The sequence below is a fragment of the Cynocephalus volans genome, chromosome 4, assembly GCF_027409185.1.
Source record: "Cynocephalus volans isolate mCynVol1 chromosome 4, mCynVol1.pri, whole genome shotgun sequence".
In the NCBI taxonomy this organism is placed as follows: Eukaryota; Metazoa; Chordata; class Mammalia; order Dermoptera; family Cynocephalidae; genus Cynocephalus; species Cynocephalus volans.
In genome coordinates, this window is record NC_084463.1 from 10515075 (window position 1) to 10531918 (window position 16844).

A 16844-nucleotide genomic window follows, 5' to 3' on the forward strand; every position below is an offset into this window, starting at 1 on the left:
GAATTGAGTTGTCTTAGGAATCAGGAAGCTGAACTGCCTCCCTACAAACCTACCCAATATTATAACCTATCTTTACCTCACTCTCTATCCTGGATTTCAGCTGGTCAATGTCATCAGATAGCTTATCCACCTGGGTAACCAAGTCCTGTGCACTCTTCATGCTAGGCAGGAACTCACTGTACTTCTTGCTGATCACACTGCACACCTCACCCTACGATATAAGACAGAAGAATTATAAAGCAGTGAGATGAGTAGGGAACTGTTTAAAAATATTCAGCTCATCTTCCACGTTGGAGCCTTCTTGCCAATTACCCACACCCGTTCACTTTCCCTCCAAGCCAATAGGTTTCTTTCAAAAATACATTTCTCCCACCCTTAAGGGTCCCATAACATTATTTGGATAAAAGAAGACAATGATCACCAAACCCCAACAGTGCCCAAGGGTTGTACAAATGCTAGAAAAGAAAAAGATGGAGCCATAAGTACTCATGCTGAACTATATATCACACTGCAGCCACCAATTTTGATCATATATCTAACAGAAAAGAAAACAAATGGACACATTAAATCCATAATCTGTATACCTCAATATATTAATTTCTATCTCCTTGCCTATAAAATTTTAAGGCCTAATCTTATAACTCTACATTGATTTGTGTTTCATCTCCTTTAATTCAAATTATCTTAACAAATTACTGAATACTTTGCACTGAATTATTCAATCCTTTGGAAGATACAAGAGTAATTTATACTTGTCCACAAATTCCCTTTAGATAGGAAAGATACTATACACTTAAGTAACTAGAATACAGGGCTGAAATGTAATATAGCAACAGAGAGACAAAGTCCTCCAAGAGTACAATAAAGAAAGAGATCACCTCTCCCTGAGAGAAAATAGGGATATTTTTTATGTAGGAAACTACATTTGAGATGTAATTTGAAAAATGGGTAGAAATACTACAGATAAAGATGGAGAAATCGCAGCAGAGTAAAATCTGGGAACTAGGAAAAAAAAAAAAAATTGGGCCTGCTTGGAGCATGGAAAATAATTCTCAATTGACTGAAGATTCAAGTTGGTAAAGGAAACTGGTGAAAGGAAAGGTAGGTTAGGTCCAGAACAAGTAAGAGCCTTGAGTGCCCTGTGAAGGTAGCTCTTACAAGTCTGTCCTCTTTCCATCCCATTAAAAACTGGTGAAAAATCCTAAAGTCACACTGAAGAAGAGATGCCGTGCAATGAATACATAAAATTTAGGAAACCACTTTTACAAAATCAGGGTTGTTAGAAAAAGCTATATCTTGTGCCTTTATGGTGCATGCCAAACTTGCTCCCTGAAATGCAGATTTATGCGGGTACACATAATTTTCAACAAAAGCAACTAAAGATGTGGGCAACCACTAACAAGGTAACATCAGCACAAAGTGAAACTTGCGTGTTTATCCGCTTTTTGTTTTTGTATCAGTCCCAAGGCAGCAAGGTGGATGTTTTATAACACTCAGCATAATAGCTTCAAGGGCACGGGGATGAAGAAGAGTTTTAAAAACAAATTGAGGGCTGAGCCCGTGGCGCACTCGGTAGAGTGCTGCGCTGGGAGCGCGGCGACGCTCCCGCCGCGGGTTCGGATCCCATACAGGAATGACCGGTGCACTCACTGGCTGAGTGCCGGTCACGAAAAAACGACAAAAAAAAAAAAAAAAAAAAAAATTGAGGGGCCGGCCCGTGGCTCACTCGGGAGAGTGCTGATAATACCAAGGCCACGGGTTCGGATCCTATATAAGGATGGCCGGTTAGCTCACTGGCTGAGCGTGGTGCTGACGGCACCAGGTCAAGGGTTAAGATCCCCTTACCGGTCATCTTATTAAAAAAAAAAAAAAAAAAAAAAAAACAAATTGAGGGGGTTAAACAAATGTCGGGAGGAAAATGGCGCAATCCTCCCAGAGCTATTATACCCAACAAATACAGATGAGGAGGTCCTGTCCTCCTTTCTGTCCCTCTCATAAGCTCGCTCCCTAGATACCTCGGTGCTTGCAGTGCCACCTCCCGCCCTGCTGGTCTCTTCAGTCTTCCTCCTCCTCCCCTAGCCCACTCTTCCCCAACCTAACCCCACTCCCCAACATTCCCCTGCCACCGCCTCTTCCTCCTCACAGTCTCAGGCCTCCTCGCCTCCTCTGTCCCCAATCCCTGACCGAGCGCCCCCCACACACTTCTCGGCGGTCCCACTCCTCATTCTCCCCATTCAGCCCGCACACCCGTATCTCTCCGACAGGTCCCACTCTGCTGGTACCCACTCTGTCTGCCCTTAGCCCCCCACTGCTCTCCAGTCCCCTCGCTCACGGACCCGGCGTCCCTTTCCAGTCAGCCGACGGCTGCCCCGCCCTCACCTTAATCTCCTCGACCCGCCGGGTCAAGCGGCTGATCCGGGTGGCCAGATCCTCTTTCTCGAGCCTCCCCGAGTGTGCCAATACTTCTGTCACAAACGAGGCCATCGCCACGACGGAAACCAACGCCGAGTGGGTCACTTTCTCGCAGCCAGCGCGGCAGCTCGGTCCCGCCGGCGACTTCGGCGCGCGGCCTGCCGGGAAACGAAGTCTCCCGGGGCCCAGACCGCAGTACGGAAGGCGAGGGCCGCACTACAACTCCCAGCAGGCCCCGCGCCAGCCCCACCGTGGGATTTCTACGTTGTTACGTAGTTGGCAAACTGGGCGGAGACATGTTTTCTTCCTTAGTTTTCAAATAGCTTGTCGCTTCCCGCCCATTTTTCACAGAAGAAGTTAAATAGTTTTTATCTAGTAACCTGCCCTAACTGAACCTTTCTCAACTTCAAAACGCTTACCTGCGAAATTATCTAGCCGGAAGACCCAACGAGCCATCTGGCTCTTCTTTCATTATTCACTCTCATTGGCTGCAGTGGCCGTCAGAATCTATGTGAATGTTGTGCAACGAAGTAGCGTCATCTCATTATAAATAAAATGCTACCTATAACTGCACTCCTTTTATATAACATAGTTTATATTAAATCTATGTTCATATATTACATCTATGTAATAATTACATATTTATATTACCTAGGTATAAACATTAGTCCTATTGCTTAGCACTTTCTATCAGAGATTACAAATCAATTTTATCAAAAGCTTTTTAAAATTAAGTTTCATTATCTAAATGTATCGCATGCTGAATGGTGTTTACAATATACTACGTATAGTATGATTCCTTTTTAAAATATAAATGAGTATGAGGGCCGGCCTGTGGCTCACTTGGAAGAGCGTAGTGCTGACCACACCAAGTCAAGGGTTAAGATCACCTTACCGGTCATCTTTAAAAAAAAAAAAAAAAAAATATATATATATATATATATATATATATATATGTATGTGTACATATATATATATATATATATATATATGTATGTGTACATATATATATATATATATATATATATATGTATGTGTACATATATATATATATATATTGTGTGTGTGTATATATATATTGTGTGTATATATTTTTATATATATTTAAATATATATAAACGAGTATGTATATAAAGGATGTGCAGATGTACCTTGACTTATTTCCAATAAACCCATTGTAAATAAAAATATTGAATTTCGATTTAGGATATTTTCAATTTACAATGGGTTTATGGGACGTAGCCCCATGGGAAGTCAAGGAGTTTACCGAATGCACATGGCTTTCACACCATCACAAAATCGAAAAGTAAGTACAACCATCGTAAATCAGGAACCATCTGTACACCAAATTATTTCTCTGGGTGATGGGCTTATGAAGTCCTCTTCAGGACATCAAAATGGATGGGCTCTTTCCCTGTTTTTTTTATTTTTCTACAAAAAATATACTGCTTTGATTCAAAAGTTATCTTCCATTTTTTAAAAAAGTGTCTTGTGAGGATTGCCTCAAGTAGGTGCTGACCCTAAGGTCCCTACCAATTTTAAGTGTCTGTGGAACAATCTGCATATCCTAGTGAAGCAAGAGCAGCTTTCCTGTGCTGTGAGCAAAGGAAATGAAAGTGGGGATGAGACAGGAAGCACTGAAGGCAGAAATAACATTCTGGGAAGCACCTCTCCCTAGAAGACCAAATCAATTTCTGTTTGGCAACCTTATTTTGAATTCTAAATACCAATAATGATAAGTGCCCAATTACTAAGAAGGACCTACAAATGAAATTTCTAAAAACTTGTACATTTATTAAGCAATTACTACATCACAAACACTATACTAGGTGTGGGGATCCAAAACATGTGAATAAATAATGACAGAAAAAATATAACTACTGTTTTGGAGGTAGATGAGGGATGGATCCAGATTTAGTGGAACCTAAATCTCATGCAGTTGCAGGGAGAGGGAGGACTCTTAAAGAATATAAAATAATAAATACAAAATTAGGTGCAGGCCTTGGATGGGACCTCTGCAAGTAACAAGACCTGAAGGTTAATCTACCTTCAGGAAGGTGGAAAGGGCAGAGGAAATAATGGTGGAGGAGCATGTAGTCTATGACTGCATCAAGGAGGAATTTGAACTGAGAATAGAAGGAGGTGTTAGTTTAAGGTTGAGGTTCGGAGATCTTCCTCCAGGAAATCTATCCGTACATATCCACAAATACAACCATGTAGGCTCCTGCCTTACCCTGAGCAGAGAGAATACTGGGTAAGGTAAGGACTGTTCCTCAAAGTCCAAGGAAAAGTCAGGGAAGAGCCAGAAGTAGGCTGAGGACAAAAAAGCACACGTAATAGAGGGGATTGCTATGTGCAGTCAATGCATGCAGGAATGAATGAATACTTGAATAAAAAAAAGAAATTAATGAGATTTGCTTTTCGTCACTAACCTGACCCTCTTTATAGTTCACACTTATCATGGTTTATGTTTCCCAATTCATAGATTTTCACAAATCATTAGGAAAAGGCAAGGAAATCAGGAGCAACGTCTGACAAGATTTCTCCCTACCTATCATGGTTCACATATATGTGGCATACCTGTATTCAGCAAGCAAAGTATCAAACACACAGTTCTGACCAGGGATAGTACAAGCAGACAACATTTCCAGATTTGCATAGTGTCTGCCATAGTGTTGATTAGCACATGTGGTTGTTATAAAATCAGCAAAAGGAGTTACAATTTTGAAAGAGAACCCCATTTCCTTCAAAATAGTATAAAAGGTGGGGGATGGGTACAGGTATGGATGAAACAAGATAGGTACGAGTGGATAATTTTTGAAGCTGAGTGATGGGATATCGGATTTCCTTATACCATTTGCTCTCCTTTGTATGTATTTGGAATTTTCTGTAATAAAACATAAAAGAGGGCTGGCCGGTTTGCTCACTCCGTAGAGCATGGTGTTAATAAGATCAAGGTCAAGGGTTTGGATCCCCATACCGGCCAGCTGCCAAAAAAACCAAAACGTGCTGTGGATTGGATGCTCCCCCACCAACCTCACTGAGGCTTAATCCCCACTGTAACCATTGAGGGTGGGAAATCCTATTATGGTAATTGAAAGGTGGGGCCTTGAAGAGGTGATGAGATTATAGGACCACATCTTAGGGAATGGATTAAAAATGGTGGTCCTGGGCATGGTTTGGAGGGCTTTAAAAAGAGAGTGCATGAGGAATTCTCTCTCTGCTCTCTCTACTCCACCATTTTTATGATGTGATATCCTGCCATCACTGAAGCCACCACCAAAGAAAGCTTTCACCAGATGTGTTCCCTGGACTTCGGACTACCAAGCCTCTGAAACTATAAGCAAAAAATGTCATTTTCTTATAAATCACCCAGTTCCAGGTATTTTGTTATAAGCAACAGAAACAGACTAATACAAGTACAATAAAAGCAAAAAAGAGCATTTTGGATGATTCTGCCCCTCCACCCCCACACCACTGGTAATCACTGGTCTATCAGACTGCTGTGAGACGTCAGTCAGGTAAAGGCAAGATCTTACTTTCTTGGGACATGCTTCCTGTTTGCTGGCAGGCCCATGCCTCTGCTTTCATGTCTTATTGCCCACACGGTGTGCAGTAGGTTAAAATGTGAGCAGAGGAGGTCCGGCCTGTGGCTCACTCGGGAGAGTGCGGTGCTGATAACACCAAGGCCACGGGTTCAGATCCTATATAGGGATGGCTGGTTAGCTCAATGGTTGAGTGTGGTGCTGACAACACCAAGCCAAGGGTTAAGATCCCCTTACCAGTCATCTTTAAAAAAAAAAAAAATGTGAACAGAGGAACACTTTGGTCAGACATTTGTGGCTTCAGTATAATAAATTCAGGTTTTCTTCTGTGTTTTTCTGTAAAGACTAACCCTCATCCACATGCTAGGTCAACCGTGTGCAGGGGTGGGGCAGAAGTCACTGCTATGGACTGGGGACAAGAACGTGAAATGTCCGAGGCCCAGCCACCTGGCTCAAGTGTTCAATCTGTTTGTTGCCCACCAGCTGGGGGGAACCTTGGCAAGTTACCTAACGTGTATCGCACAGTGACAGTATAAAAATTAAATACAGATATGAAGCATGTAGCCAAAAGTCTGGCATTTAGCTGTACTCAGTAAATGCAAATTATTTCCTTTCCTGTCAGAATCTACTACTTGGCAGCAGCAACAAACAGGAATGAAAGCTGGTATGATCACCACCTATTTATAGCTAATGTCCTAGCAGTGGCAGGAGCCTCAGAAGGGAGCACTTCCCTCTGGGTATATTCTGGGTGTAGGTAGGTTCCTTGGATTGAGGAATTTTAAAATTTTTTTAAATTAATATTTGTGGGATTTCCAGTTTTCAAAAATATAAAATGATAAATTGGTAACATTTATAAAATACATAGAAAAGCAAAAATAGGAAAATAAAAACTATTCATAACCCTACCACCAAAATAACCATGGCTAACATTTTGTGTATACACACACACACACACACACACACACACACACGCGAGTGTATGTACAAGTATTTATCTATATATATATATACACACACACATGCGTGCACTTTTTTATGAAAATGAAATTGCTTTCTATGTACTCTATATACTGTTTGGTCATCTACTTTTCTCACTTATAAACACATCAAAAACTTTTTATGTTATTAAAATTTCTTCTATAATATCACTTTAAAATGGCCACCTAGTATTACCAAAATCTATAATTATTAACAATATTTCAATGGACATTTTTGTAAATCTTTGTACATACTTACAATTAATTAAGTAAATTCTTGGAGATAAGATGCTGGGTCAAAGTGTAATATATTTAAAAGTAGGAAACATGAAGTCATGCGCTCCAGAAAGAGCATATCAATGTATATTCCCAGAACATCTTTCTCATGATCTCAGAGCTGGGGAGTGATTGTAAGACTGGGAACTTATTCATCAGATATATATTGATGGCTTACTGGATGGCTTTTTTTTACCTCTCAGGCGACCCTCCCTCAGAATCCACACCCACATCTGATCTTGGACACACCCCCTAAACCAAAACATTGCCAAGTTCCTGACACCTGCCTCAGCTGCAGCCCAGAAAACTGAAATAAAAACCCTCTCCAAATGTGAAAGATCTTCCATGCAAGCCTCCCCAGAAGCAGTCCCTGCTAACTAGTCATTGAGCCACTTCCTCCTTTTCTTTCTGCCTCTACAGTGGGAGCAAAGATGGCCTGGAGTTTCCGTGGGAAAGTCCAGCTTTGGGGGCTGCTCCTCTGCCTTCTTGGCTGGGTGTGCTCATGTATCACCACTGTCCTGCCCCAGTGGAAGACTCTCAACCTGGAACTGAACGAAATGGAGACGTGGATGATGGGGCTCTGGGAGGTCTGCGTGAATCAGGAGGAAGGTGCAACTGTGTGCAAGGTCTTTGAGTCCTTCTTGTCTCTGCCCCAGGAGCTCCAGGTATCCCGCACCCTCATGCTAGCCTCCCATGGACTGGGACTAGGGGGACTTCTGCTCTCTGCCTTCGGATCTGAATGCTTCCAGTTTCACAGGATCAGATGGGTATTCAAGAGGCGATTTTGCCTCCTGGGAGGGACATTGGAGGCATCAGCTTCAGCTACTACCCTCTTTCCCATCTCCTGGGTGGCCCATGCCACCATCCAAGACTTCTGGGATGACAGCATCCCTGAGATTATACCTCGGTGGGAATTTGGAGATGCCCTCTTCCTAGGCTGGGCTGCTGGTATTTTCCTAGCTCTTGGTGGGCTACTCCTCATCTTCTCGGCCTGCCTGGGAAAAGAAGATGCACCTTCTCCCTGGAGGGCTGACCTGATAGCCCCACCATCCTGTGCTCCAGTGGAAGAGTCAGACGGCTCCTTCCATCTCATGCCAAGACCTAGAAACCTGGTCGTCTAGGACTGGCTTCTGCCAAGGGATCTCTGGAATAAAGGAATGTCAGTAGAGTCCTTTCTCTTCCTTACTGCTCATTGCTCTGTATTTGTTTGCCTCATTTTGGGGGATGGTGGTCACTGTCCCATTTGTTAAAAATTTGATAATCTTGGTGATATGGTGATCCACATTTCAGAATGAAAGATCAGGGCACAGGGTTTAACAAACATGCTTTTCTGAAAACATGATTTTTGGTTTTGAGATTTTATTTATATAAAAATGCTTTCAAACTCATAACATTAATTATATATCTGATCCTTTTATTACTAAGGAAAAATATATTACAAAACTGCATCCATCAGAGAAAATCTAATGTGAAGAGGCACTGTATGTATAGCTACAAAGCTGACGAAGGTGCCTTGTCAAAGGAAAATGAATTATTGGCACAGAATAGCACCTTAGGATAGCAATCCTCCTTTGCATCCATTTTCAGTCTCAGATACACAATTTGGTGTGTAAAAAAAACACACTTTTTTATTGCGGTAAATCATACATAATATAAGGATTGCCATTTTAAACATTTTAAAACGTGCAATTGTATGGAATTAGTTACATTCACAACACTGTGTGACTACTACCTCTATTTCCAAAACATTTTCGTCATCCTAAACAGACTTTGTACCCATTAAGCGATAACCTCTCATTGTTCCCCCCACCTCTAGTAAGTCAGAAAACTGCTTCCAATGCTTGTCTTATCAGCTACCCCTTCTCAATCAAGTTTCACAGCTCTTTGGGTTAAGTTTCAATCAGGGGTAAGGCTCAAATATCCAAGTGTTTACTTTCCCCCACAGTGTCTACAAGAAGGAACTATTTTATCATTCATCCATCTGATCATATATTCACCCATGTAACAAGTATTTATTGAGCACCTACCATGTGCCAGGCCCTGCACTAAGAACCAGCGATGAAATGGTAAGACAAAATTTATCCCTGCCTCTCATTCAGGCAAAGAGGGGAGACAGATATTAATGTGAAATCACTCAAATAAATGTAAATTGTAACTGACAAAATTTACAAATTTAGAAAGGTACATGGTCCTATAAGATCATGCAATAAAAGGGATTTAACTCAGTCAGGAAGTCATGGTTGGGTACCCTAAGGAAGTGATAACTAGCTAAATGGTAAAGGGTGGATAGCAGTGCTACATGAAGAGGGGAAAGGAAAATCTATAAGGTGAGGCTGAGAAAGTGGGAAGGAGTCAGGCCTTGCAGGGCCTTGCAGGCCACGGGAAAGAACATGATCTGAATTCTCAGGACCGTGGGAAGCCAAGTGCATGGTCCAGGAATAGACGCTTTCACATATTTTAGTAGTCTTAACACATCTTGAAAGATTTTTGAGGTTTGGAGAGCAGATATTATTCACTTTGCTAATAAGGAAACTGAGATTCAGGGAATTTAGGCAACATGCCCATGGAGAGTAATTAGCTGAGTCAGGACATGAACAAAGGGTTTTGATGCCATGGCTGCCTTTCTTCACCTCGTCCTATTGCTTCATGAACTGGGTTGCCTAGACAATGCACCAAAACAAAGGGAAGAGTAGAACTGAAGCAAAAAATGGAAATGGAAAAACCAAAGACCAACAAAGAAAACCCTCCTTTGTGCTTATGTTGAGGTCCAAACAGGCTCTTTGATGCCACGTGGCTCACCTGCTCTTGCTGGTGGCTTGCAGCCCTCATCCTGATCCCACCTGTGCAGGTGCTGCTGATTTTTTTTTTCATCAGCATGTGATTAGGGCTTTCTCTGCAAAGAGGAAGATTTGTTAAGAAAATATTCTGTCTTCCCAACTCTCCTTCTAAAGGTCACACACATTTTTAAAAAATGGGCATGGGGCAAGACTGCTGATGACATGTTGGCCAAGTAGGCAATGGCATGTCAGCCCCAGAAGGGAATGTGATCTGCATTTGGGTGAGAATTCACCTTTAGAGAAAGAGTCTGAGGAAGGAGACACTGTTCACCTAAAACTGCCACTGTTTTAATCCACCTGCTTTGAAGGGGGAAATAATGAGAAATAAGAGTAGAACTAATTAAATCTTAGCTTCAACACAGCCTTTTCTCACATAGATTTGCGGCAAATTATTGTAATATTGAAAACATTTCTTTATTGTGGTTACACATGGAGAGGGTATAGTCAGGTGTGCTAGACAGAAAGAGATATGAATCAATCAATATTTCAAGTCAAAAGCTTCTATTCTGTGCAAAGCATTGTAAGAAAATAACTCAGGGACTCACTAAATTTGATGCAGCTCAATGCTATCTTCTCCACAAGCCTGTCCTTGGGTCTAAAAATTTCACCATTCATGGTTAAGACATTCCAGAAAGTTCCTATTAAAATACTCATTGGTTACCTTTCTGAGCCTCTGAACTAGCTCTAGGGGAAAAGTCCTAAGGGAACCTGATGTGGGTTAGATACATTTGGGGTGGGAGGGAAGTCAGAAATGGTTTCATAGGCTTCCTGCCAGGAGATGTGTCTTAGCAGCCAGAGTTAGGACAATAAGAAAAACGGTCAGGAAAATGTTTGTTTGTTGTCATTGGCCTCTAATAGTTAACTGGAAGAAGCTGGAGTTTACTTTTCGCTCTGTCTTGACAGATTTTTTTTTTTTAAGCCAGTCAGTTTTCTCACAACCCATCTATATTTAGAGGATGTGGAATGGACTTTTCTGTTGCCCAGAATTTTGAATAATACCTGAAAGCCATGTCCCACAGGTGATATGTGCATCATATTCTCAAGGGTGGGACTAAACACATTGCTGATAAGAGGTGTCAATGGGTCAGACTTCAGACCCAATAGCCTTCAGGAGAGAAGCATCCAAATTTATTAGGGGAGGATTTTTGGAAGGGAATTCCTAACAGTTGAGAGTGTTGTGATGTTCTCTACCCTTCCCTGTGAGGTATGGGATGGAGATGGACCTCAGGAGAACCACTTATAGATCAGAGTTGTTCCCACGAGGAAAGATCAATATCTGAAGCATACCCATCCCAACCTGCTGAGCTGCAGAAATTCCATAAGCCCACTCCTGCTGCCACCAGGATGGAGCCTAAGAAAGTTCTTGGGAAAACCTGACTTGAGTTGCAGAAGCATAGAGATGGGTGTCTGACCATCCCTGGAGCAGCCCAGAGGTGGGAGGCGGGCTGGAGCGGGATAGCGGCAGTGCCTGCATATCTGCCTTTTCCTGGGGCAAGCTAGAGAGCATTCCATAGCCCAAATGGATGCTGAGGAAGGCACTGTCCCAGAGCACTGCTGGAAGGGGTGAATAACTAGGACAGGAGCTGAGAAGGACGGTAAGAGATCAGCCAGAAAACCCAAAAGCCATCAGGAATGAAGTGTGGTGGTTTTCTACAAGGTTCTCTGAAGAGCTCATAAAATGCCCCATACAATCAATAGCTAATAATTGGATTCCTACTATAACAAGAGCATTCAAGAGAGTAGTATAAACAATAGCTTTTTAAGAAATAAAAAACATCCTTTGCCTTCTCCCATAAACTCCTCTCCCCCAGGCTCTCGGAGAACCAAGTTGGGAGTGAGAAGAGGAAATGGAAGAGGGAGAGTGAAATATATCTGACATATCCTTCTGTACTGCTGGTTGCTGAACCTCAGAGTGAGGCCTGAACTAAGCACAGGGGAGAAGCACTGAAATAAACAGATGAACACGAACTTTGGATTTAGACTGCTCTGAACTCTATAATACATAAAAATAATTGTTTCCATACTCAAATATAACAATAAAGCTACACGGTCTTCCTGAGATGCTGTCAAGGGGCACTGAAGGGAGATCCAAAAGATCACATTGAAGGTAGCAGTGAAAACAAAAATAAACCTGTTGACTCATTGGACCCTATCAAGTTCAGGCCACTCAATAAAGATATTAAAGAAAAAATACAGATTGAGCATCCCTAATCTGAAAATCTGAAATCCAAAATGTTCCAAAATTTGAAACTTTTTGAAAGACCAACATGATGCCAAAAGTAGAAAATTCCACACCTGACCTCATGAGACCGGTAGCAGTCAAAACGCAGGCACACAACACACAGTTTATTCAGCATCCCCAAGAGAAAATGCTGCTAGCCCCCTTTAGCTGCAATGTATCTTTTCCACACATGCCCAGATACCTCCGTGTAAGCACGCCCACAATGGGTAATAAAATGGCACGAGTGCAGCTGCACACACCAATGGCTGGCTCCCCATGATGCCTCACATGGGGCCAAGACCTACCCGCACTACTCACTGGTTTTCTTGCTTATTCTCTGTTCTGTGGTGTAAAGATGTTGAAAATGTCAAAAAGGCCTGCCGATACCCCTAGGAATAAGAGTGACAAGATAAAGAGAAAGCATGTATGTTTATCAATAGCACAGAAAGTCAAGCTGTTGGAGAAACCAAATAGCAGTGTGTGAAATATCTTACAGAAGACTATGGTGTTGGAATGACCACTATATATGACCCAGAGAAAAGAAGGATAAACTGTTGAAGTTCTATGCTGAACGTGATAAAATAGAGTAAAAATAGAAAAACACCACATAATGCTAAAAATGAAGATCTCGATTGTGTATTGAAAGATTTAATCAGCGCTGCAGTGAACACATGCCACTCAAGGATGAAATAAGCAAAGATCTATCACAATTAACTGAAAGCTGACGGAAACTGAATATTCAATAGGCTGGTTGCAGAAATTTAAGAAACAACATGGCATTAAAATTTTAAAGATTTGTGGTGATAAAGCCTCTGCTGATTATGTAGCACCTGAGAAATTCATTGACAAGTTTGTCAAGGTCATCACTGATGAAAATCTGATGCCAGAACAAGTCCATAATGCTTATGAAACGTCACCGTTTTGGTGTTATTGCCCCAGAAAGACACTGCTTACAGCTGATGAGACAGCCCTTACAGGAATTAAGGATGCCAATGACAGAACAACTGTGCTGGGATGTGCTAATACAGCAGGCGGGCATAAATGTAAACTTGCTGTGATTGGCAAAAGTTTCTGTCCTCTCTGTTTTCAAATGAATTTACCAGTCCATCATTATGCTAACAAAAAGGAATGGACCACCAGGGACATCTTTTCTGATTGGTTTCACATTTTGTGGTCACTGGAAGAAAACTGGACTCGATGATGACTGCACATTACCCCCGACAACTGTTCTGCTCACCCTCCTGCTGAAATTCTCAAAGCTAATATTTATGCCACTTACTTTCCTCAAAATATGACTTCATTAATTCAGCTATGTGACCAGGGTATCCTTAGATCAAAGAAGAGTAAATATAAAAACACTTTCTTGAACAGTATGCTAGCAGCAGTGAACAAAGGCATGGGTGCAAAAGGTTTTCAAAAGGAGTTTAGCATGAAAGATGTCCTATGTGCTGTTGCCAATGGTGAGAACACAGTGACTAAAGACACAGTTGTGCATACCTGGCACAACCTGTGGCCTATGATTATGTTCAGTGATGCTGATGAATAAGGTGGTGACTTTGAAAGATTCCATGTGTCAAGTGAGAAAAAAAGTCTGACCTCCCTACATATGCAAAAAATAAACCTTCAAGTCCATTAGTGACCTAGAGGAAGTGGATATCAAAGAAGTCGATAATGAAGCTCATCGATAATGAGGCTCCACTTGTTTACTCATTGACAGATGGCGAAATAGCTGAAATGGCTCTGAATCAAGGTGATCATAATAGTAACGACGAAGATGATGTTAACACTGCAGAAAAAGTGCCTATAGACAACATAGTGAAAATGTGTCATGGGCTTATTGAAGGACTAGAGCAGCATGCATTCATAACAGAACAAGAAATCATGTCTGTTTATAAAATCAAAGAGAGATTTCTAAGATGAAAACAGTTGTTTATGAGGCAGATGACTCGAGGAAACATTTTAAAAAGCCATCCAGCAGAATGCCTCCTCATCCCTAGAGGACCCACCTCCCAGTCCCTCAACTGCTTCTGACGTTTCTTTTCACCTTAAAAAAAAAAAAAAAAAATACAGTGCACGGTAACTTTTTAATCAAAACCCAGCACCACAGGTGGAGATGAAAGCCTGCTGTTTGTTGTTATTCGGCAGTTGTTACAGGTGTTCTGGTGACGCTTCTGTGCTGCTCAGTTACCCTGAACACATTATTTGTTCACTGTATTAATGGAATGTCACATTTTTTATTAAGTACTTATGTGCAAAAGTGTAAGAAAATGATTGCTCCTCAGTAGCATACAAATTCAGTAGGTAATGATGGTGACCAAACCATAGACTATGCACATGGATGGCTGAGATAGTGACAGCTTTGCTCTCCGATGGCTGAGTGTACACAAACTCTGTTTCATGCACAAAATTGTTTAAAATATTATATAAAATTACCTTCAGGCTATGTGTATAAGATGAAACAAATTAATTCTGTGTTTAGACTTGGGTCCCATCCCCAAGATATCTCATTATGTATATGCAAATATTCCAAAATCCGAAAAAATCTGAAACACTTCTGGCTTAAGCATTTCAGATAAGGAATATTCAATTGACATATCTAAATAAACAGGAGAAGAATCAGACCTGAGGTACTGTAATTTTTATAACCAGCATAAGCCCTGATCCCTTCAATAACACTGTCTTCCAGTCACACTAGCCAGCATGAACATATCCACTTGCCAGAGACCTATAATTCCCTAGATAGCTGCATTATGCCCTAACTATTTAGAATCCACCTGTGGGCCCCATGCGGGCCAGGGCAACCCTTAAAATTCTTGCCCCATACTGCATTTCCCTGTGAGAACTCCGTCTTAGGCTCTACTTGAGTCACTGTTATGTTTATTCTCTCCTTTAACCCTTAAAACATAATTTTAAGGTAGTATTTTCCTGTTTTATAGTCCAGGAAAAGATTCAGCCAGTATCTGAACTCAAATGTGTCAGATCCCAATGTCAATATCCTTTCCACAGAACCACATCCCATAAGAGACATGTGGACTCAGTAATGATTTGTAAATCAGGAAAGCTGTAGAACTGCTTAAGTTACGAATGAGCTCTGACTATTCCTTAAGCAGGCAGTCAAGATGACCTCACGAATGACGGTACTACTTTCAGGTCATCACTGCAGATCCTGTTCTTCCTGTTAAAATCTAAATGCTAATTTAGGAAGATTATCTTTGGTGTGCTGTGGTATTTCTAGCCCACCATCAGGACTCAACAGAAAACTGGCCATCCCTGCATGAATACTATTAATACCAGGACCAGCACACATTTAATTTTCAAAGTTCACTACTGATAGTTCCTGGGTACCACTTCTGTGTCAGCTTGTCAATTCCAAGACATCTAAATTCTTTAGACAGTTTCTATGCCCTACTTCTACTCAAAATTAATATTCTTGTTCATTGCTTATCACAATTTCTTTACCTAGTATAGCAGGACCCCAGGCTTGTCTTATATTGAGAAAGGTCTCTGACCTGTTGGACCCATTCCTTGAGCAGATTTTATTCACCTGTCTAAAAATGGCCAACAGCTAACACAACAAGGAGGTTGAGAGGTCAGTCAACAACTTAACCAGTCAACAACTTAATAGGCAATGCAGCAATCAAGTGTGCTGAAAGAAGAGAGACGCTGTAAAGCTAAACGACTACGCCAATCGTAGGGTTACCACAATTCATAACTAAAACCAAAATGTTTCATTATTTTAGTTACACTAAATTTTCCATCTGTATTGTCCGGGTTAGGGGTTAGGACCCTCAAATCCTTCAAACCCATTGTACAGACTGGGTCACCAGACCTCACACACACAGGTCCACGTTAGGTAACTGGGAAAGATCCCGGGAACTGTTGGCAGACAACATGAGCTCAGTCCTCAGCAACGGCAGCAGCAGCAGCTTACAGGTCCGGTGGCAGTGGTGGCCTCTTGGAAGGTCCCAGGGGCCCTGGCAGCAGCAGTAGCAGCCTCCCCATGGCCCCCCAGGGGGCATCCCGGTAGCCAGGGGATGATGACCCATGGATCAGAGCCGCTCATCCTTTATACTGAAGTCCATAACCCAGGACACCTGGGTGCACATGCGCAATTACATTAGTCAATAGCCAAGGAACACTTGGGCACACATGCATATTTACATCAAATGCTCGGCAAGATTCTGAACATCTGAGGGGTCCTGACCATTTTCCTACATTTTCCCAACGAACGTCCTTAAAATATCTCAGGCCCATTCTACCCTGACTTGTAGTAGATTAATGTGACAGTTTATTATTCAACAACTTAAAAAAGAATATAGAGAATTTTTTTAAAGGCTCAGGAAAAATTTAATAATTAAAAAGCTCAGAAGTGGAACTTCTGAGAAAAGCTTAAGAAATTGATATGTTTATGGTAATTAAAGGAAGTTAATTACACAGAAAATGATATATTTTTCAATATCTGCATCAAAGTTTAATATGAAGAATGTGCAGAATACAAAATACATTAATTCATGAAACCTGTAAACTATCATTAAAGGAGGTTCTACAGATGTTTTATAAAACCACAGAATTCAGA

General features: G+C 41.5%; 2 protein-coding genes across 3 annotated transcripts in view; one reads left to right on the forward strand and one right to left on the reverse strand.

Annotated features, from left to right (window-relative positions):
- The window catches only part of ZW10 (zw10 kinetochore protein), a 31145-nt gene extending 28602 nt beyond the window's left edge, over nucleotides 1-2543 (reverse strand). For both annotated transcript variants that reach the window (XM_063094465.1, XM_063094466.1), the window contains exons 1-2: nucleotides 2380-2543; nucleotides 77-211 (exon numbers count right to left, since the gene is read on the reverse strand). In XM_063094465.1, coding sequence (XP_062950535.1) covers nucleotides 77-211; nucleotides 2380-2484 — 240 coding nt within the window. In that variant the 5' untranslated portion in view covers nucleotides 2485-2543. The remainder of the gene's footprint in view (nucleotides 1-76; nucleotides 212-2379) is intronic.
- A 5098-nt stretch (nucleotides 2544-7641) lies between these two features.
- On the forward strand, nucleotides 7642-8331 carry CLDN25 (claudin 25). Its single transcript, XM_063092699.1, has one exon. It carries the CDS (start codon nucleotides 7642-7644, stop codon nucleotides 8329-8331), a length of 690 nt encoding a protein of 229 aa, XP_062948769.1.
- Nucleotides 8332-16844: the final 8513 nt, after the last annotated feature.

Coding starts and splice junctions, on each gene's coding strand:
- CLDN25 (XM_063092699.1), top strand. CDS start 7,642: ATGGCCTGGAGTTTCCGTGGGAAAGTCCAGCTTTGGGGGCTGCTCCTC.